This window comes from Hyposmocoma kahamanoa, unplaced genomic scaffold (assembly GCF_003589595.1).
Source record: "Hyposmocoma kahamanoa isolate Upper Pololo Valley unplaced genomic scaffold, ASM358959v1 211, whole genome shotgun sequence".
NCBI lineage: Eukaryota > Metazoa > Arthropoda > Insecta > Lepidoptera > Cosmopterigidae > Hyposmocoma > Hyposmocoma kahamanoa.
The window spans coordinates 6,483,593-6,506,790 of NW_020653732.1; the positions used below are offsets into that span (position 1 = coordinate 6,483,593).

The window sequence follows — 23,198 nt, forward strand, 5'->3', positions numbered from 1 at the left end:
TTTGAGGTTGGTGTTTATAAAAAAGGCATAAATATTTCCAATTGTATGTTTATTATATAACAGGTTAAATAGCTAAAAATAAATAAATACTGGCCGAAAAAGCTATGCTATACCTGGGCGACGTGTCTACCGAATTGGTGGAGCGGTCGCCAACCGGCACAGATGTAAGTTCCTGTCAGATCGAAGATATTTTCTTTGTATTAATTAGTAGAGTAATTTCACAAAAAATAAATAAATATCATGGCAGAAGAACATCATATTATGTATTAGAATGAATAATAAAAAGAATAATTGTGAAAAATCTGATTCAGAATATAATATCCTTTAATATCACTTCATCGTCGGAAAGGCAATTATTTTAAGTAATTTTTTTAAAAGGTTTTTTTGATTTATTTATCCTTGCAATGACTTTTTTACAAATAAAATAAGGTTCTCCCAAACTTCATGAAAGTTTATCGGGAGGTTTTGGTTGCTACGCTTAATATTACAGTTACATAAACACATAAACATTACACTCAGTTACCATTATAGTTTTTCAATATTCACCTACATTGTATCTAACAAATATTTTTTTATTTCTTTTTTAACAGACTTTTTACTAACTTTAATGTTTTTTAATTGTGGCGGAAGACAGTAAAACAATGTTGGAATTAAATAGTCCTTAATTCTTTTACCATACACGTTATTTGTTTTAAAAGTTTCATAGCTACCTATCATAGCTTGTCTTGTTGGATATTTATAATTATTTGATACTTTCTATTCATGACAGAATATTCATAGTCTTGTAATATTTGAGAAGGCAAACATTTTTTTCAACAGGAATTATCTTACGTAATTTAATAGAACAGTGTATAGAAAATGAAACTATTTTTTTCGAATCTAAATCATTTCGGGACCGGTAAAGGGTCACGGGTGTCTAATTATTTCCATTTTCATTTAGATATCTTTGTTAAATACCTAGCATCTATTATATTTTAACCTTAACTCCTTTTACTTTTTAGACTCAGCTGAATGAACGAAAACGTATGCCAGACTGTGTAAAGAAACTACCTACCAGATAAGAATCTGTCACCTTTGTGTTGTCTCCCGAATTTCAAAATGGCTACCGTAAAACATAACGATTTCCCACAAAAAAATGTCAGAAAAATTAAAATCTAAGACCTGGCAGTACGACCAATGAGACGCCTGTCCTGAAGAACGATATAAAAGTGCATTTGACCTCCATTTCACCAGATGAAAAGTGACAATGAGGTCGACGATCATTCATGTCTAATATAATATCATTGCATGTACACCTGAATAATACCTATTCACTCTCGCCTTGAAAGGTCCAAGTTATAACAATTCTATAATAAACAATCCTTATTTCATAATATTAATACTCGTATTATAAAGTATTCATTCGTAAAATGATTCCTCTGGGACAAATGAATAAGACCTAATCTATTGTAAATAAGGGGCAATCTTCAACTCGTCCCTCTCTCCCGCTTTTCTCTCGCAACCTATGAGGATTTTACAATGACGACAAATTGGCCCCACAGGGAACCTTCAAGCTCAACTCCGTATTGTTTTAAAATGGTAACACTAATCTCTCTATAATGAACTTGTTAATTTGAAAGCTTTCTACAATATTTCTTTTTAAAATATACTTTCCTCTTGGGATATTTTGCGAAGAATAAAAATAACTATGCCTTGTCAGACTGAACTTATTTTAATGATGTCCTAGTTTTAAAAGCCTTTAAAACTGTTTTAATAAGGGAATACTTTGTTATTGATACAAAGAAAAATTTATTCGATCTAGCTGGACGCGAAGTCAAATTCAAAGTCAAAGTCATATAATCATTTATTACATAGGTAAAATTTTTACACTTGAAAACGCTTTTAAGGCACTGCTGGTTCACTGCACTTACTTCCCTGAGAAGAACGCGCAAGATACTGTAGGGATTGCTTTTTTCAAATATTTTTTTTATGATGCCAAGCAGGACGAATAACTCCGCTGCTACTAAACGACGTCGACATCGAAGTCGATTAATGTTGAAGAGATTGTACATTGTGATTAGGATCACGACAATAAAATAGAATTGTGTGGACCGGAGTCCACATAATTCATTTCATAAGTAAAGTCAAAAGAAAAAAGTAAGGCCCGAAGGGACGTGGTCGGGGCGTGCTAGTTTGTATGAACTATGGGCCCGTCCCGACGCCGGCCCGGACACGGACATGTGTGGATAGAGCTTTACACAATAATACTAGGTTAGATTGGTATTAAAATTGGCACATGATTTAGATTGGGAACTGGTAAAAGGCTCAAAATTAGACGAGCAGCACTGCTCGCTACAGCGCAGCTGTGTGCTCAATAGCACACAGTGACGACGGGACAGAGACAAAGTGAGGATAACGGGGCAAAGGAATTAAAGAACGATTCAAAATTTGAAAACAAGTGGCCAGGAATCAGAGAAAAGGTGATAAAACGGTAAGATGACAATGGAAGGAGGTCACATCATCACAACGTTTGTCACATCTCATATCACCTCAAATAGATACATGGAGAGCAGACGTTTATCAACATAGTCTAATTTGTATAATAATAATAAATCGTTTATTTTCTCCCTATATGTTGTGATCGTGTTACAATCACAAGTAAAAGGTTGGGAAACAGGAGCTCAAACTAGATCATACTCCTAGATCCTATGTTTTTAAACAAATTGTAAACTTCTATTAGGAAGGTATTTTTTGGTGTAGTAACCCCTATGTTTACAAAAAATCTCTAGGATTCTAGATCGAAGTATACAGCATGTGCGATTTTATGCTCAAGAAGTTTTTTTTATTTTTATTTATAACATCAAGTGACGGGACGAACAAGTCGTGCGTCTGATGGTAAGCGACACGCCTGTCCATAACAGTTGCAGAGCCACTCAGAGCTTTAAATCGCAAAAGTATGAGGTACACTGCCACTGCGCCTGTCACCCTGAGACAAAGTTGACAAAGGCCCATGTGCCTGTAATTTCACCAGCCCCCTTAAAACAGGTAAGGTGGCAGTACTTTCCTGGACGAGCTCTTTCACAAGGAACTTTACTGCTGTTAATAGTGACGAAACGTGACGGAAGATATTTTTCAATTATTTCAAAAGATAGTATCATATCGACAAAAGGTTCAGAGATGTTGATTCAAGGAGATTGTTTACTTACCCAGAAAGGCACCAGACCCTTAGCTTTATCGCCTAGAATCGCCTCTTCCAGCTTGTCCCCTCGCATGCTTTGCATCTCATCCGACTCTATGTACCGCATACGAACTAAGCCTGTCAGGAAAGAATATTGATTTCAATATACAGTGTTATAATATGTGTACGAAGCGAGAGAGGATGAAAAAAAATTCTTGGAATCTCCAAATGTAGTCTCTCGCTAACCGTCCCACTCAGTGGAAGCGGCAGCCGGCGATCAGGAACGACGTTTCTATGAGCTTTAAAGTATCCCACCTGGTGGAAGTATTGGAGTGCCACTCATAGGCCCTATGATTCGAAACAAAGCAAATTTCTTTAACAGCTTATAAAGTAATTTCGAGAGAATTTCGATAGGGCGTTCCATAAAGTTCTATTTTAATCCCAGCGCCATCTACCGTCAAGGCGAGATGACTAATATTTCTGGTGGCATTACAGTGTAATTTTTTTTAAATGGAACAATTTGGGGAAACCTAAATACGATACAGAGAAACTGTTTTAGGAACCATTAGGTCTTTATTTTGTGAAAACAAATTTGACATAGTCAATTATATGGTCCAGCGTAAGTTGTCCATAAAAATAAATAATATTGACAATTTTTTCTTGGGTCAGCAGAAATTGGTCAAAAAGTGAAAAAAACGTTCACAGATTTTTCACAAATGTCGCTACGGCAGAAAAGCCATTAAAAACCAGAAACAAAGACTAGCAACAAGCGCACTAAAAATTCGTAATGTCTGCTGGTTCGTTCCATACCGTAGTTGAGATAGCGTCAAGCACGGTATGCTAAAGACGCTGGTTCGAATCCAGCCGGACGATGGAATTTTTCTCAGTCTTTAATCACAGTATTGATAATTATAACAACCTAATGGAGTAATTTCCCAAAATGTAGTTGAATATCATGGTAGTAACGTCGCGACATTCAATAAATTTAATATTATGTCAAATTTGTTAATTATTGTAATCATAAAATTTTTTTATACATGAAAATGACATCCAAATATAAAATAATTACAAGGGGCGCATTATAAGTTTCCGGAATGAATAAGAAAAACATACTATAAATGGTCAGATATTAATTTATTGTTTCTCAAAATATTCTCCGTTAGCGATAATGCACTTTTTCATACGAATGAACCAATTTTGAAAACATTTATGCCACTCCTCCGTGACAATCTCTGAAACATATTTTTCATACTCTTCGACAGCCTCTTCAGGTGATGAAAATCATTGACCGCGGAACTGGTTCTTAATTTTTGGGAATAAATAAAAGTCACAAGGTGCCAGCCAGGTCGGGACTGTACGCGGGATGGCTCGTATGGTCAACGTTGTTCACCTTAAAAAATTCATTTGCCTGTCTGGTCGTGTGAGAACTGGCATTATCGTGGTGCAAGATGACACGGCGTTTACGGTTATTTTTACGAAGTTTGTCAATAACTTCCGGCAAACAAATGGTCGTGTACCAGTCACTAACTCACGGTACAACGATTCTCCAAAGCAATAGTAGCCACGTGTCCAGTTTTATTATTAAAAGAAGCAATCATCCGCTTAGAGGCACTTTACACGCGCGCCACTTTGGTTGGTTTCGGCTCATCTCGAAAGACCCATACGCTCGCTTGCTGCTTTGTTTTGGGATCGTAACTATAACTCCATGTTTCTTCACCTGTTTCTATATTCCACACCAAATTTGACGCCCCTTCGTTGAATATGGTAAGCATGGCATTGCACCAAGTGACGCGACCCGTTTTTTGAGCCTCAGTCAAATTGTGTGGGATCCACCGAGAGCACAGCTTTTTCACACCCTAATGTTTGTGTAGTATTGATTATATTTGGCTCATGCCTATGCCTAAAGGTACCCGAATCTCAGAGTATATCACATGACTGTCTGTTTTGATCATACGGCGCACAACATCGATATTTTTGTTGTTCACAGCAGTGGACCGACCGCGTTTGAATTCTGCAAACCTGCTGTAAATAGTCGTCTTGCATGGTGCTTCATCGCCAAAAGCAGTTTGAAGCCGAGCGAAGCAGCGCTGAGCTGTTACATTTAGTAGCAGTAGATCTCCTTGTGAAAGAGTTCCTCCAGAGTAGTACTGCCACCTTACCTATTTCTGCCGCCAAGCAGCAATGTGCTGGCATTGCTGCTTGGCGGCGGAAATACTTTGTTCACAGAATTACTGTGTTCCGGTTTTGAAGGGTAAGGGTGCTGGTGAAATGACAGGCACATGGGACTTGTCAACTTACGTCTCAGGGTGACGAGCGCAGTGGCAGTGTTCCTCAGATTTTTGCGATTTAAAGCTCTGAGTGACACTGCATCTGTTATGGATAGGCTTGTAGCTTACGATCAGGCGCACGACTTGTTCGTCCCGTCACTTGATATTATAAAAAAAACATTACACTTTAAGTCGTAGACAATCATACTCCGAAAATTTTCACGAGTTAAATTCTATCATCTATGGTAAATCCATGGTGATGTAGACAATCAATTTCCAAAATGACGCCACAGCGTAAAAACAAGTGACAGTTAGATGAAACAAACTGTATTCTACAGCCGAAGAGTTCCATTTTAAATGTTGTAATTACTTTTTAAATATTATTTATGTAAGTGGCCAGTTCCGGAAACTTATAGTGTGGCCTATGTATGTACTTTAGCATTATTTAGAGTAATATTGTAAAAAAATTTTGGTTACACCTACACCGCTTTTGCGCTGATAGTCTAAATTATAATTCTTTTTAAAGTGCACACTCATAGCACCGCTTACTATGTCGCGGTTGCCATAGACACACACATAGATAACCACAAATTACACCAAACCTTACGAGATAAATAAATGACATACAAATACTTCTCTCAGCCCGGGAATCGAACCTGGCACCACACCGTGGCAGAATAGCATGGTGACCGTTCGGCCACGAAGGCAGTTAATTTGAACTTGCAGTAACGGTTAACTGCACTTAACTCTTTCATTAAACAACTTTCGAAATCAAATATTTGAACCAGGGCGGAGCACGCAATCCCTATTAGTTAAGGCCGTTTTCCCACTATGACTACTAAGTCCGTCAACGAAAAGATGGATCCATTCGAAACTGTCAAACACATCGTTCGAAACTGTCAAATCGCGTTGTCATTCTTAGAGTGGTTATATCTTAGAGGATGGAAAAAAGATTTTTCGTACACTATTATTTAATAAGCGACTGTAGCAGTTGTATCGCTGCTAAAAGTTACTGTGTGTAACCCTTAGACTTGGTTTCCATAGTCAAACGCACGATTGCATCGATACAGTCACTTATAATTATGTACGAAAAATCTATATAGATTTATGCACATTGTTTTGTTAATTGTAAATTAAAACTGTAATTAATAAATATTTTAAATAAATCAATTAATTTAAAAGTCACGAGAGTGTGTAAAGGTGTATACCTTGTATTGCATCGCGTTTGCATCGCTGTTAAAATATATATGTATATCCGCTCTTAGTTCTAGCCACGATCGAAACTCAAGTCTGTAGGTCATCCATTAAAAATCGGAAAATGGCCGAAACTGCGGATCTCGTGCTTCGAGAGTATTTTTTTCTTTAAAACAACTTACCAATAAGTCCCGCCTTCTCAACAGAAGAATGCGCTTGATCGGAGCAATAAGCAACTAGATGCCCCAAGAGTTCCGAAGAAGAATGGTCAGGGTTCAGCTTGGACAGCTCCATCAGAGCACGCGTTCGGGCAGCCAGTAAGCTGACAAGGGTTGCTTCACTTGCTGTAGTCTGGGGGATGTAACAAAGAACATAACGGTTTTATGTAGCCAAACCAGGTATGTTCATCTTCATCTGCACGTCCGTATGTCTGTACATCACACCCCCTTCACTCTTTCGTTTACACACCAGTTGTCATTAAAACATCTATATTCCGCGTATTGAAAGAATTCAACAAAAATTTATTCGTTACTTGTGTTTTAAAATTAGTCAGCCTTCCTGCTCTTCAAGACCTCAGGAAGAAACTTAAAACGTTCGAATATCGTAGAATGCTCCGCATCAGTTGGACGGACAAAGTCACGAATGTCGAGATCCTTAAACGTATGGCGAAGAAGGTAGAGTTGGTACGCACAGGCAAGCAGCGGAAGGTTGCTTATTTGGGTCATGTACTGCGATATGACAGATATCACCTATTGCACTCTATAATGATAGGCAAAGTAAGACGAAAAGAAGAAGAAGACGGTAAATGGCTATGGCTTCGTAACACCAGGGAATGGACCGTGGAACAACTGTTCAGGCTAGCTCTGGACAAATAGAAAACTGATTGCCGACCTTTATAATGGAGATGCACTTGAAGAAGAAGACCGCTCTTCTAACTTTTTAGATATCTGCAAAAGACACCATATACTCGTACTTTCCCTTGAATTGCGACGTGAAATTGCAGACATAAACTTCTTCTTCCTGTCCTTATCCCACGCTAGGTGGGGTCAGCACGACATGTATTTTTCTTCCACTTTCCCCTATCAGCCGTCATTTTTATACTCATACCTTTCGTATCCATGTCATCTTTCACACAATCCATCTTTTCTTTGGCCTTCCTTTCCCCTTATATCCCTCCACATTCACAACTAGCACATGACATGACATGACATTCTTCCCTCCGTATGACATGTCCATACCACGCTAAAATATTACTTCTCATCTTTTCCGTCACTGGCGTCACTTTCAAATTTCCCCTGATGTACTCATTCCTTATCTTATCCTTATTGCAGACATAAACTATCTCGTTAAAATTACCACCAATATCGTTGACTGCTCCGAGCTGTCTGAGACTCACTTAAGGGTCCCAGCTAAGCATTTACGTAACAAGTCATTAATTCATTCACCTGTCGGAACGAATTATTACAAACGGAATAATTCGTTTACATTGCGTGCGAGCAATAACTTTAACAAAGTTTTTGCTCTTTGCAATTTTGATTTGTTTAACACAAGCTTTGCGTACGTTAAGAAAGTATATTATCTAATATTATTACAATATTATTTTTTTATTACTAAAGCGAATTAGCTAGCTTTGTTATCTTGCTTCTATAATGTGTCATGTGTGTGTACACAATGTCATTTCGTTGTTTATTGTTGTCAATGTAGTATTTTGCTATTGTATTTTTATCAGTAGGGGACTGTTTTTGCTTATAATTAGCTATTATAGTTTCTATTACATTGTGATACAAGCTGTTTGTATCCTCAGGAATAAAATAAATAAATAAACTTGCGTGAAAAAGCATATAGATGACGCAAAAACAAAAGTGAAAAATTTCGAACACATTGCAACGTTCAAAAACGTCAAGATAAAAAAAATATGTAATAAATGTACACGATTAAAAGTGAAAGTTTAAATTAATGTAAAAATGAAAAAGTTCATAGAAGAAAAGCATTTTAACAAAGTCACTGTAAAATTAAAACCGACCAACTGACAACGCGGAATTATTAATGAATGACGAAAGACAAATATAGGGGAGAAGGAGGAAAAATGTAGTAGGAATTATGATTATTATAATTATGTGCGTGTGTGCGTGCGCCAAAAACCGAATGAGAGATTGTGTTTAGTTTCAGCGTCGAAAAGTAAACATTCTCAAAAATAGTTGTAAGGACATTACTGGAAAAAAAAAGATAATGGAGAGTTACTTTTGCTATGGATTGTTTTATTGCTAAAATATTATAATACCTATAGCTTGCAATCATTGAGTATGTTACGCATAAAAAATATTTGTTATTTTGTAGAGTCCTGCCCATTGAGGCTGATATGAACAAAACAAAAGGGGCAGGCAGCTTTGAACACCTTTAGAGGTTCAGATTAGCTTTTTTTTAATAGTCCTGTGATTATAGATTTAACTAAACAGATTGAAGAACTATGTATGTTGTAAAAGATTTTTGATACCGTATTTATAAAAATATATTGTAATAAGTAATTTTCATTTAAACTGGTGAATTCAAAGGTGCCCCAGGCGAGTTCAAAGCTGCCCTAAGTGTGGGGCAGCTTTTATGCTGATCTGGCCTTATTAGGTACACCAAGGGTGCGCAATAATACGAACAGCATGTATTACCTTTACTACGATCATAATGTAACTAGTAATGACGTAAAAGCTTCGTAATTAATTCGATTAAAAATTGTACGTTCCATGTTGTGATGTAAACAATTAATTTAATTAAATTAGTGTTGTTATTAAAGATTGGAAGAATGAGGACATAACTTGGGTTTGACAATACCTGTATTACGCCTCCGCCAGTGCTGTCATCTTTTTCATTAAGGAAACAATCTGGTAAGCCCAGTAGCTTGCCGAGCCAGTTCATCGCGATGGTCTCCAGTTCGGTTCCCGCGGGCGATGATGCCTAGATGAGAAAAACACATGGACTGAGGAATTTAGACCTTCTATTTTAGAATTCTATTTTACAAATTTGTAATATTTAAAATTATATCTCATTCCACGTAGAAATATACAATTTCTGTTTGAATGTCATTTTTTCTAAAACGAATGACAAATGTGTTCCTGTGGGAACCTAATGCTGTGTGGTGATTGTAGCCACCTACGTATCTCCAATGAACTCTACACCAACTTCATTTTTGGACATTTCTTCTCTGTTTTTATTTTTTTTTTCACAAAATTCGGGGAGCATAATATTAGTAAATAAAATTATGGCTGTTTGCAAAAATGACCTTTGGAGGTATTGACGGGTGGCAGCAGTTATTTAGTTTGTTTTGGATAAGAAGTTATAAAATCGTGTTTTGAGAAAAATACTTCAATTTCGAATGCTTGTAACTTTATTGTTATGTGTTCTAACTATACATTTGAAGAAGTTGCTTAATCTAGAAAGGAATTTGTGACACTTGTGTGGTTTATCAATCATTTAATAGAATTTTGTACATTCTTAGCAGGAAGGAACAAACATATCCGTGTAAATGATCACACATTGAAAGTACTTTTGTCATATGCATTTTTTTATTTATTTTTTTATTATACTATGGGAGACTGGTGCCCACCGAGTGTATAACCAGAGAGATGAAATGTCATTTAATTTGTTTTAAAATTATTCTGTTAAATTATAACGATGACAACTGCGCTCCGATTGGCCAGCCCGAATTCGAAACAATTGACGGGTGTCATCAATTGTTTCACTTCAAATCGACCAGTTTAACTTGAGCGTTGCTATAATGGACGAGAATCGAAAAATTACATATTTAATTACCGATGAAATTTGGTTCCGTTTGTTTGGTAATTAGATGCTTTGCTGTTTTTTCCACACCACCGAACGGAACAACCCCCATAGTTAGAGATATTATCTTTATTACAATAAATACAGAACGTTTTTGGAATATACGGAGACGTATACACAGGTCAGTTGTTGGTTGCACTATTTCAGTTTTCTAATTTGTGATGTTTGCCAGGGAGGGATGGCCCTTATTTCGTTTCTATTTATGGTTATATTCTCAATGCTGGTGCCTAAACTAGACGTGAAGACTGTATTTCAGGTCTCCAGAACTCACCCATTGGAAGATATAATTGCAACTTGGAATTATGTACTCGTACACTAATTAATTCAAAATTAATTTACAACTCTACGTTTTTTAAATTAATTAACACTCTCTTTATTATACAAAGTTTCTTATTTATACAAAGACGAAGACTAAGAAAAATTCTTTGGATCCGTCTGGGTTGGAACCGGTACGTTTCAACAAACCGTGCTAGATGCTCTCAAAACTAAGTATTTCGGCTCATTCGAAGAAAAGAGTCCGATGTGATTATGTAGCGAAAAAAAATAAGCAAGTTACGAGAATAATTTCGTTATTCAAACTATGTAAAGGTGTTTTGAGAATTTATTGTTATTTCGTTTCGGAAATATAAAATCGAATAACGGTCGATTTGTCATCCACAGCGAAGAAGAACAAACGAAATGTACGATGTCCTGAGAACAAATAGTCTTGCACATAGATCTTTGTTCTACGGATGAGTCGATTTGTTGCTTAATATTTGTTTTTGATTTTTAACGACTTTTTGCCCTAACGCCATCAGTGAGAAATCTATTCCTTTACTCAGCCGGTACCTTTACAGGTACCAGCAGCTGACTAGAGATGACGCTTTAATAATATCATTTATTTTTCTCCTATATAAGCATAAAAAATTATAAAATAGAAAAATAAAATAACTTTGTTTCAGGCTTCTGACAGTGGTTCACACAAAAATGTTACTAAAACAACATTAAAATCTTAAGGAACTAAGTGTATAATAAAAGTGCATAATAGCATACAATGAAAATTCGGATGAAAAAATAAAAATATGAAATCAAAAACATTAACATTAAAATATTCATATTGTAACGTGCAATGACGTCCACCGGGCCAACTTTGGGCTATCCCAGCGGCTCGCAAACACGATCAGGATACGGTTGGGGCTGGCGCGTAGACGGGCATCCAGCGAGATTATCCACTAATTTCATTCCTAGGATCTTTAAACCTCTCTCCTCAAATTTTGTCATTTTGCATATTATGCCATATTACACCACGGGTGCAAAATAAGGTATTAACATCAAAAACTTACCCAGGTAAAAGTTAGCACATTCAGTGACGCAGAGAGGAGCTCACCCATGATAGAGGGGTATGAAGTGAGGGCGGGGAAGTACGCGTGCATGCGAGGACTCTGCCAATGGACCAACTGCGAGTGGAAATATGGGAATTAGAAAAAGAAAAACTTCGACAACCAAGATTTGCGAGGTAGCGATTACCAGATCATTGTTTTTAAGTTTGTTTTAATACCAAGTGACCGGACGTTGCAGTGCCACTCAGAGCTTTAAATCGCAAAGATCTGAGGGGCACTGCCACTACGCTCGTCACCCGGAGAGGTAAGTTGACAAGTCTCATTTGCCTGTAATTTCATCAGCACTCTTTAAAACCGGAACGCAGTAATTTGAGCATTACTGCTTTGTATATTACAAAAATCTTTAAATTTGCAATGGCAATCAAAACCAAAATAAAAACACGCGTGTGTGAAAATATTTTTCGTAAAGAACTAAATTAAAAAGTTTACTTACCCCCGGCATAATTTTCTCATCAAAATCTTTGATAATATCGTCCCATTTCTCTCCCTGCTCGGGAACGTTGGAGGGTAGCAGCTTGTGCAGGAATCCGGGTTCCACTCCCGGGTAAACTCGTCGGTCACGAATGTTTTCGAGATAGTCCGCTACGTAGTCGACCATCTCTTTGGCTAGATAGAAAAATATAACTTATTTATTTATTTTACATTAAGCTAGCAACTATAATTATAGGACTAACCTAATTCAATATTGTAGCCAAAATTATCACTTGTTCAACATTATTATACTGGAAATTTTCTAGGATGATCCCTGTGACACTTCACAAAATTCTACATAATATAATCTTGTAACGACGTCCACTAATTTACGTATTTTCTGTACTATTTTTATAATTCTAGCTTTTAAGTGTATAAAATTAAATACATAAAATTAAAGTAAAAGTAACACCAAATCAGTGAGAAATGAGCAGAGAAACAATATTTTTTTCAAAAATAAGTTTATTTTAACGACAACGTACAAAGGTTACTTCATTAGACTGTATTTGCTAGAGATGAGGTATATCGATAAAAAGTTTCCGATCATTTAATGAATAAATATATAGTGCGTACATGTGTTTAACCTATTATGTAGTTAGTGATCTGATTTTAATATTTTTAATCTGCATTTTGAGACAGTTTGAGTATATTTATTGAAATATCAAATGTAATGGCATTTTAATTTAGTTAGTGTTTTATGCCTTCAGTGCAATACAAAACACTTCATACATCTATACAAAGTTTTCAAGAGGCGAGACACTCCATTATTTAATTTATTTCTCCAGTACCTACTCCACAGAAATATCGGTTCGGATATCAGAAATAAAATAAATACTATTTAAACACAATTCATGGAAGTTCATTATTTTAAAAACTTAATTGTTATGTTTTTTAAATCCGTAATATTATACAAGACTGTCTAAGAGAGAACCTTTGCTTCAAAAATCTATCGACTTTACCTCATCCCTATGAAAACGTCAAATGAAGTGTGGAGATTCGCCTGGACCTTTTGGAGGGAAAAGTGTCGTTTTTATTTTGACTTTCAATTATTTTGTCAAATCTAGTTTAAAGTGGAATAGGATAGTGCTATTGTGCCTTAATCAAAGATTAACGCGAAATTATACGAATCTCGAACCAAAATACCCGTATCGGCCCGTTTTAAGGAATCCCGAGTCAATCCAAGCACGCCGCCTCAAATTGCCTATCCTCTTTGTGGCGGCCATATTTACAGAAACATAATTAAACTTCATGTTTAGGTTGATGGCTTTACCAAAGCCTTAATAAATTTAAAAAAAATCAATTGAAGTGTCACAGGGATCACCCTAGAAAATGTATAGTATAAGTACATTAATATACCTATTATCTTAGAGTAATAACGCATAAAATGATAGTTTCATATCAAACGAACTGTCACAAGTGAGGCAAAAATCAAATTCATGTAGGCTAGTTTTAGTAGTAGGTTAATTTTCGATTTTAGTGAATATTTATATAAAAATACAAGTTGAAACGCGTTACTTCCTTGTGGAATGTGATGCTAGTATCTATTTTATGTTTGTCTGACGTATTTTTACACTCATTGACCGCACATTTCGTCATTTTTAGATAAAATTCTTTAGCTGTTCGCGGTGCAAGTTGACCTTGAGCACTGAAGGCTCGCCCGCTCGTGTAGGCCCTTTGGGAGCGCTTCGATTTGCCTCACTTAGCGTGTGCGGACTAGGTTTCTATGCGTTATTATTCTAAGCCTATTATATTCAAAATTATATTGTTTACTAAAATTATATTATACCATATTACATTACACAACTGCTATTAGATTCCATCTTAATACAATTTATTAATCTTTTTTTTTAAAGTCGTCATCGCGGTGCCCTGTAAAATAGGTTGGTTCTCCCACGAGGAATCGTCAACAACTGAGGCCGATGCCGGCGCTCCACATAGCCATCGGGAACGCAAAGACCCATACGACTCTAAACCTTTGCATTGCATTTCTTATAATATAATGAATGGAAGAGTTCATCCAGGGAAGTACTGCCACCAAGCAATAATGTGAGCAGTACTAAGTTTCGGTTTTGAATCGTTTTGCTGGTGACTGCGTGGCACTACAACCGTTATGGACAGGTGTGTATAATATTAATATTAATTTTGGGGTGAGTATTGTGTATTGAGCTATTTAGTTTTACAGGGAGTGTTTTATAAACCAATGCACATCCAGACACTTTCGAGATATGGCAGTTTGAAGTTTAATAATGTTTCTCATTTTTGTTTTATTTTCAAACTTATAATGTCGTGTAGCTCTAGAGATATTTATTTATGTTTATATGTTGGATTTTTTTGCTAATCTTAGAGGTTAGACTTTAGGAACCGTTTGTAACCGAAAAAATTAGTAATATGTACATATTACTTATTTTTTGATAATTTTGTGGATTGCATCCTTTTTGCTTTACTACGTCCAATTGTACCTTTTTATTTTATTTTATAGATTGTTATAGCCTTCCATTTCCTCTTTTATCATCTCTTTCAAATACATCTTGGGTTGCGGACCGTGCCTTCTGCATTCCCATTTCTCTGAGGCAAAGCTATGTACTAGGCACCCTGTATATTTATCGAATTCCATTAAAGGCCTGTGTGTAACAAAGTGACAAAGAAGACTTGAAAGTCGATTACTCGATACTGTAGGAGCAAAGAAACAAATTGCATTGGGAAACAGTGTTCCGTCTTTATTTGAAGTTGGTTGAAAAAAAAAACACATGAATGTTTCTAGTAAGAGTTGTATGTACTTTATTGTAATTATGATACTCGTATTTCCCATTTTCAAACATTGATGTACAAACCTAACCAACCTTCCCATGGTCTTATCAACCTTCTTAGTTATACGGTTTGAGGTAATGCCACCGATATTAACTGCCTCCATGACCGAACGATTACCATAATGGTCAGCGAAGCAAAGATCCCGGATTCGATGCCCGGGCCAGGAGAAATGTTTGTATGGCCTACATTTATTTCTCTCGTGAGTTTGGGTGTAATTTGTGGTTGTCTATGCGTACCCATGACACCAACGTTTCAGAGTTTCCCTAGTGGGGGCTATGAGTGTATGCGGTATTTATTATTTATTCTATACAAACTTAAATTCTTAATTAGTAGCAGTAGAGCTCCTTATGAAAGGGTTCGTCCGGAGAAGTGCTGCCACCTTACTTATTTCTTATTAAAAATTAAATTACAGGCACATGGGACTTGTCAACTTATGTCTCGGGATGACGGGCGCATTGGCAGTGCCCTTTGTGTTCATAAACATAACAATACGAGGAATAAAAATAAGCCAGCTGTTTTCAACAGCCGTCTTCAAAAAGTCACTAAGTAATTTAAGGGGCTTCGTATCTTCAATAATAAGATTCTGGTTGATATTGAAAATATGCCATTTATACGAGGTTAATTATGTACAGTTACATACACAGCTTTATCTATACACATATTATAAGCTCTCTACGATGTGTTCAGAAACCGCATGTTACGACTGGCGAAATGGTGACAAATAAAAACTTTGGTTGTGCATGTCACACAACCGTAGTTTTTATTATTTATTTTTTTATTAAATTTTGGCTTGGATACAAGTCCTTTGAGCCTAGTACACATTAAGTTTTCGCTTTCTCTTAAATAACTTAGTTTTCTTGTTCGGGTATATAAGGTAGTCTTATAAACGGTGGGAGTCAATAATTTTATGTTTTCACTTAAATCACATTATTTTTAAAACTTTGAATTCGTTAATAGTTGAATTTTCAGAATAAAGTCTTTTGTAGTTTGTTTTAAAATAAGGACTATAGTTCTAACTTTCTTCATCACTATTTCTTTCTTCACATTTTCTTCATAATATACTTAAAATAAAAATAATCTTTGTCAAAACTTCAAAAACCTACCAATTATTTCTTTTGTAGTATTTATTTAATTCATAGACAAATTAGAGTCAGCACCAACTATCATATCGTTCGATATCAAGTAACGTGTGAAATTTGTTATAATTGTTTTGCTATTGACATTTAACTTTGAATAAAACTTCATCTCGACTGATATTAGAATTGAGGTCGAATCAAAATTGTTTTGTTTTTCAGAGATTTTCGAAATTTGAATGTAATAATAAAATCGAATTTGATGTTATTTATGAAGCAATAATAACATTTACATAAGAAATTTGTTCTAACAAAACAATTTCTGATTGTAATTTGCGGTTTTTGAACACATCATAGAGGGTTTATGATATGTGTGTAGATAAAAGTTATTTAAACAACTTCTGCGTACTTGTATGATGAAAATGCATGGTTGGGATCCGGGAGTCCTACTTCCGTTCTTTTTCCGACATCCGTCCGAAACAAGAACTGTCAAATAAGTAATACTCGACCAAATTACAAGATGCATGAGGCGAATGAAGCTTCAAACTGCCACTGCCACTGCGCCCCTTTACCCTGAGACGTAAGTTGACAAGTCCCATGTACCTGTAATTTCACCAGCACCCTTACCCTTCAAAACCAGAACACAGTAATGCTGACATTACGGCTTGGCGGCAGAAATAGGTAAGGTGGCAGTACTTCCCTGGACGAATTCTTTCGAGCTTTCAAGGAGCTCTACTGCTATTAAATATACTTACAAAGAGCAACCCTACAGTTTCTTGCTCATTCTTCTCAGTGGAATCTGCCGTAAGATTGACCAGTAGAGTTTAATCAATATGACGATTTCAAATGTCATTAGCTTATCTATGAAATAAAGATTATTTGGCTTTGACTATGGCTTCTGATTGTGATACCATACAACCAAGTCGTATACCTAACTCGCTACGCAACCCGTTCAATGTAACAAATCGTAAAGTCGATAATCAAGTCAATATATATCTGCGAATCCGTAATAAAACGAAGCGATGAACGACTCAATATCGGAGAGACAACACATTATGGAAATCCGCTTTATTTGTTCAATATATTACTGTGATAGTACAGTGAGGAGGGCGCTGTATTTAGGGATGTAGGTTCGATCTTCGTTACATTCTATTTTTATTGTAATACTAAGTGACGTCATAGTCAAAGTCAAATGATTTTTATTTAATAAACAAATTACACTTGAAATCGTCATACAGATTAAACTCTAGTGCTCATTCGTAAGGCAGATTCCGCTGAGAAGAATGAGCAAAAACTCTAGGGGTTGCTTGTAAATATACATTTGAATACATTTAACATCACAATAATGTTTAATTCAAACATCATAGATCCGGACTAAACGGGTCACTACAACAGAGTTTTGTCATCCAAGTACGCAGAAGCCGTATATATAATAACCTTTAGTATAAAGTTTTTGTTTCACTATAGTTTAAAACGTCGTAAATGGCAACTTTTGAATACCAATCGGAATCTTATTATCCCTATAAGGGATAAATGAATTTGAGACTTTATGAAGACGACTGTCAAGATCAGTTACTTTATTTTTACAGAAATAATTTTGTGACGGAACGAACAGGTCGTACGCCCAGCGGTAAGCGACACTCCCGTCTAATTTCCAAAGATCTGAGGGTCGTATTCTAGAACTCTATTCAATGCTCAAGTCAAGATTGCACTGGCAACACAAGCACTGGAAATACGACCCTAATGGCAGGGACTTGAGTATGATTTCGAATGCTTTAAACCATACTCAAATCCTGACTTGAGCATTGAGTAGAGTTTTGGAATACGACCCTGAGAGTCACTGCCATCGAATATATAACCAGAAATAGAGACGAAATGTCATTTGATTTGTTTGAAAACTATTTCGCCATATTATTACTGTGACAACTGCGCTCCGATTGGCCAGCCCGAATTGACGGGTGTCGTCAATTGTTTCACTTCAAATCGACCAGTTAACTTGAGCTTTGCTATAATGGACGAAAATTGCAAAATTTTATATTTAATTACTTACTATACTATTTGTCATCTACTACTACATAAACAACTATAATATAATAGTAGATTCTGTATTAAGGCCGGCAGATAAGAAATTACTAACGAGGGTTTGTTAGAACCCTGAAGCCCAAGGCCGAGGGCTTTAATGACTGAACTTGTAATTTTTACCGCCCGTACCACATATAATGTTTTTCATCACATTTGCGATGAAATAGATAATACAACGATAATTTATTTCTTGTATGCATAAATGTCGCTTCACAACACAACATTTACGAATTTGGCCAAGTTTTATTGACATCGGTTACCGGAAAGTTACTAAAAGTAAGAAAACTTTGTATGCCATAAGGCGGATTACAGTGATTCAAAATTCATTCTTGTAACAACTTTATAACCTGTGTATCACAAAGAAATAAATTATTTGATGATTTGATTTGATTTGAAAGTGCACGAAACCTGATATCCCCTAATTTGCCACCCTTAGCAGTCGAATATTTTCTTCAAATTTAAATATGACCAATGCTGAGGTACCCTCTTTCCAACAAAAAAAAGAATCATCAAAATCAGTTCACAAATGCGGTTTTTTTTATGCTAAGTGATGGGACGGACAAGTCGTGCGCCTGATCGTAAGCGACACGCCTGTCCATGACAATTGCAGTGCCACTCAGAGCTTTAAATCGCGAAATTAAGATCTGAGGTGCACGCCTCTGCGCCCATCGCCCTGAGACATAAGATGAAAAGTCTCATGTGCCTGTGAGTTCACCAGCACCCTTACCCTCCAAAACCGGAACGCAGTAATGCTCACATTACTGCTTTTCGGTAGAAATAGGCAAGGTGGCAGTACTTCCCAGGACGAACTCTTTCGCAAGGACTTCTACCGCTACTACTATCGCGTAACATACAAAAAACATCGAATTGAGAACATCCTCTGTTTTTTGAAGTCGGTTAGTAAAATTAAAATAATTTCCAATTTAAATTTATTTATTTGAATTTCAATTTGTGAATTCACAAAATAAATTTAGTAAATTATGATTAAATTGCAAATGTTTACTTTTTTTATGCCTCAAGTTTATGCCAAATATACGTTCAGATCTTTCGAGCATAAAAACTTTTTGCTAATCTTGACGTAAAAAATCCATATATAATGAAAAAGCCCGTGGACATAATTTAGGACACTACGGTCGACTTTGCCTGCATGTCATGACACTGTTTACGAGCAAGTGTGATGAAAAAACATTACCTATACCTATTTCTGCCACCAAGCAGTAATGTGAGCATTACTGCGTTCCCAGTTTGGAAGTGTAAGCGCCGCGCGGCGACCGTCCTATTACCACTCTTTCATATACATTAACAGCGAATCTAAATTCTATTTACAAGGCAACAACATTTAGGTTCTGCTGCTGCTGCTGAATAAATAGAGCGTATTTGCCATAACAGTACAGGCACATGGGACTTATCAACTTCATATTTGAAGGTGACGGGTGCAGTGGCAGTAAGTACCCTTCAAATCTTTGCGATCGACTCTAAGGGTCGTATTCTAGAACTCTACTCAATGCTCAAGTTAGGATTTGAGTATGTTTTAAAGCACTTGATATCATACTCAAGTCCCTGTCATTAGGGTCGTATTTCCAGTGCTTGTGTTGCCAGTGCAATCCTGACTTGAGCATTGAATAGAGTTCTAGAATACGACTCTTAAACTTGATACTACCTTAGATCAAATTTAATATATTTCCCGTACAGTATCGGTTCTATTGCGCGGGTCGAGTAGCACTCGAGCACACGAGCACACGAGCAATGGCTTTATTTCAGAATTTATTTTTTTTACAAACGAAATCATGGCCATTTGAAAATTGTATCGTGTAATATATGTGTTCTATTTAATTCAGTTGATATAAAAAAAAAATTGGTATGTGTAAGGTACCTATAGCGGTTTTCTTGTAAAATTTCAAGGTAAGTTTGTGTTTTTTTTCTATCGTGACAAGTTTTGAGAAATCGCGTTTTCACACCACACATCAATCAGTGTATAACCTCAACTTTACTATTCATATTTCAATTTTCAAAAGTTCAACACTATTTAGCTATGAATCGTTAGGGTAACTGCGGATATGTCTATGTGCTCGTGGCCGAAGAGATCCGTGTAAAAGAGGTCGTCCAGGGAAGTACTGCCACCTTACCTATTTCTGCTGCCAAGCAGTAATGTCAGCATTACTGTGTTCCGGTTTCGAAGGGTAAGGGCGCTGGTGAAATTGCAGGCACATAGGACTTGTCAAATTATGACTCAAGGTGACGGGCGCAGTGGCAGTGTCCCTAAGATCTTTGCGATTTAAATCTCTGAGTGGTGCTGCAACTGTTGTGGACAGGACAACCACAATCTAAATTTAAAAAAATATCGGTCACGTTAACTTTAAATTAAGTTAACGTGACCGATAGACAGAGGATTTTGAGCTCTATTTAAAACGGACATTTGATACTTAGCCGCGTGTTAGTTAGTGAACAGCTCTGTGTCGCCCTGCAACTGTTGTGGGTAGGCGTGTTATTAACCACCAGGTGCACTACTTATTCATCCCGTTGAGCCCAGCAACAGACCATAAATGTGTAAAAAATAACATAGATACAAAACACAAATTTCCTGCTTTTGACATTGTACAATAAACGACTATATATTACTTCTATATAATTGCGTAATCATAGAGCTTTGTAACTATTATTATGAAATATCATGAGCTCTATCGGTTTTCGATATGTGCTTGGAATATCAAATAGAAATAAATAAAGGTTATTCATGGTTATTTATATTGCAATGGAAGTCTTTAAATATATATATAACATAGTAAGAGAGATAAATATTTTTATATTCCTGTACTTTATCTATTATAATTTCATAAACCATACCACAAAGGAGCTGTTTTAGTTCTGAACCAAAATTCCATTACACGGAAGGAAAAAAAAAGATTCTCGATCTCGATTACTAGCAGAACTGATGACACCAAAACTCACACATTATTAATTTGAAACACTACAAAATCTTGATGTTGATTGGTCGTAGTTTCAAATTTAAAAAGAAATAACAAATTATGGATTGTTAATATAATTTAAACTTTATCATGTTGGCATATCGTTGGAAGTTCAATACCATCAATTACCTATTATTGTAGTTACGAAGTTTTGATATTATATCGAAATTTCAATCATGTGCTGCCATCTAGCGGTTAATTGCTGAACGACGACAAATTGGAGTTATTAATTTAGTTTTTCAAAACAGAAGCGACCATATTGCAGGGTTACAAGCTTAACTTTCGTTTCTTGTAACATAAAAAATATTTCGGTAAACAGAAAATTTTTTAAAATAAGCCTTTCCGATGATAAGAAATACCACTATGGATAATATTTTTGGTATACGGCATTATTCTAGAATTTTAGAGAATTTGCACGAATGAATGACGCAACCATACCATACAAAGCGAAAATGGCTGACTGAGCTCAGATAGGTCTTTCAAAACCGCACATACGTCAGATGCTAACTAACCACTTCTACTGTATTTATTGTTCTGCAATCTATTGTCTATGGTACTCGCTACTGAACTGAAAAAATGTATTATGGCTCTATAACTCAATCATTCTCGGATTAATGTTCAATAATTATCAACATTCTGATAATTTATACTATAACATAATAATGAACACAACCCGCGAGTAAGAATAAATTCATTTGTACATGACTTATATATAGAGGTAATTCATTCTCACTTACCTTTCACACGAAATACAGTGTGATCCATTTTCAAGAGTTAAAGACTTTCTATCTGAAACAAATAGAATACGTAGTTAGAGAAATATTTACAAAATAATAAATAACAAAAACTTTATTTGAGTTATACAATTAACTTTACATTAACAGTGGATGGTACCTCCTATTAGGTTTATGAAGCCTGTGTTAGGAGGCACCGCTCTTCCATAGCTATAAATGCACATTTTGCATATTAACTTACAATTTTCCTGTTTAATTTCTATTTTAATTTTGACATTTCCAAACAATCTCAAAACAAACAATTTATTTTTAACTTCTATTTATGAACCTTAAAACGTACACGCGCGTGTGTCTGTGTGTGTGTGTTTCAAGTGATGGGACGATCAAGTTGTGTGCCTGGTGGTAAGCTACACGTCTATCCATAACAGTGCAGTGCCACTCAGAGCTTTATAATGCAACGATCTGAAAGAAATTGCCACTGCGCCTGTCACCCTGAGACATAAGTTGACAAGTCACATGTGCCTACAATTTCACCAGCACTTTTATCCTTCAAAACCGGAATGCAGTAATAGTCAATTACTGCTTGGCGGCAGAAATAGCAGTACTTCTCTGGACGAACTCTTTCACAAGGGGCTCTACAGCTGCTGTGAGTGTGTGTCGCGCGCTTGCGTGTATCAGATAGATAAGTAGAAGTAGATCTTCGGTTTTCTCGTACGATTTGGACTGTAGCCATTTTGAGATAAGTTTCTTGCAGTGTCTATAACTTTTGGCGCATATTTGTTATTCCGTATTAATTGAATTATAAAAATGGGCCGATCGCTTGTTGAATTGTTTGTGTGCAAATGTTGTATTTGCTTCAGGTTCTTGTACCACAACGTCTTTTCTTCTCCCTTTTGGAATATTTAGATCATATTTTAGAGACATATGTTGTCTGAGTACAAGAGTTTCTTTACTGTGGTAAATTAGATAGTCAACTATCTATTGCTATTGGAATAGCTTTATTTTAAAATTCATTATTTTAAACAAATTGCGTTAGGCACGTTCCAACTCAAGAAACCGAGTTTCAGCAGCACAGCAACAACAAAATAAATAGTATTCTAATCTATATAAATAGTATTTAATAAATCAGTATATGAACAAAGATTTCCCAGTAATAATGTAATGCGTTGATGGAAGTAACACACCGTAAATTCCCATGTATTTTCTATACATGGGCAACTCAACATATTATACTGAGTT

The 23,198-nt window shown here is 35.9% G+C and overlaps 1 protein-coding gene across 1 annotated transcript in view; it reads right to left on the reverse strand.

The window, feature by feature from the left end:
- The window catches only part of LOC113227544 (histidine decarboxylase-like), a 52,191-nt gene that overhangs the window by 22,165 nt on the left and 6,828 nt on the right, over positions 1–23,198 (reverse strand). The window contains exons 2-7 of the mRNA XM_026460484.1: positions 21,963–22,014; positions 12,259–12,431; positions 11,769–11,882; positions 9,442–9,564; positions 6,801–6,969; positions 3,186–3,295 (exon numbers count right to left, since the gene is read on the reverse strand). Of these exons, the coding sequence (XP_026316269.1) occupies positions 3,186–3,295; positions 6,801–6,969; positions 9,442–9,564; positions 11,769–11,882; positions 12,259–12,431; positions 21,963–21,990 (717 nt within the window). The 5' untranslated portion in view covers positions 21,991–22,014. The remainder of the gene's footprint in view (positions 1–3,185; positions 3,296–6,800; positions 6,970–9,441; positions 9,565–11,768; positions 11,883–12,258; positions 12,432–21,962; positions 22,015–23,198) is intronic.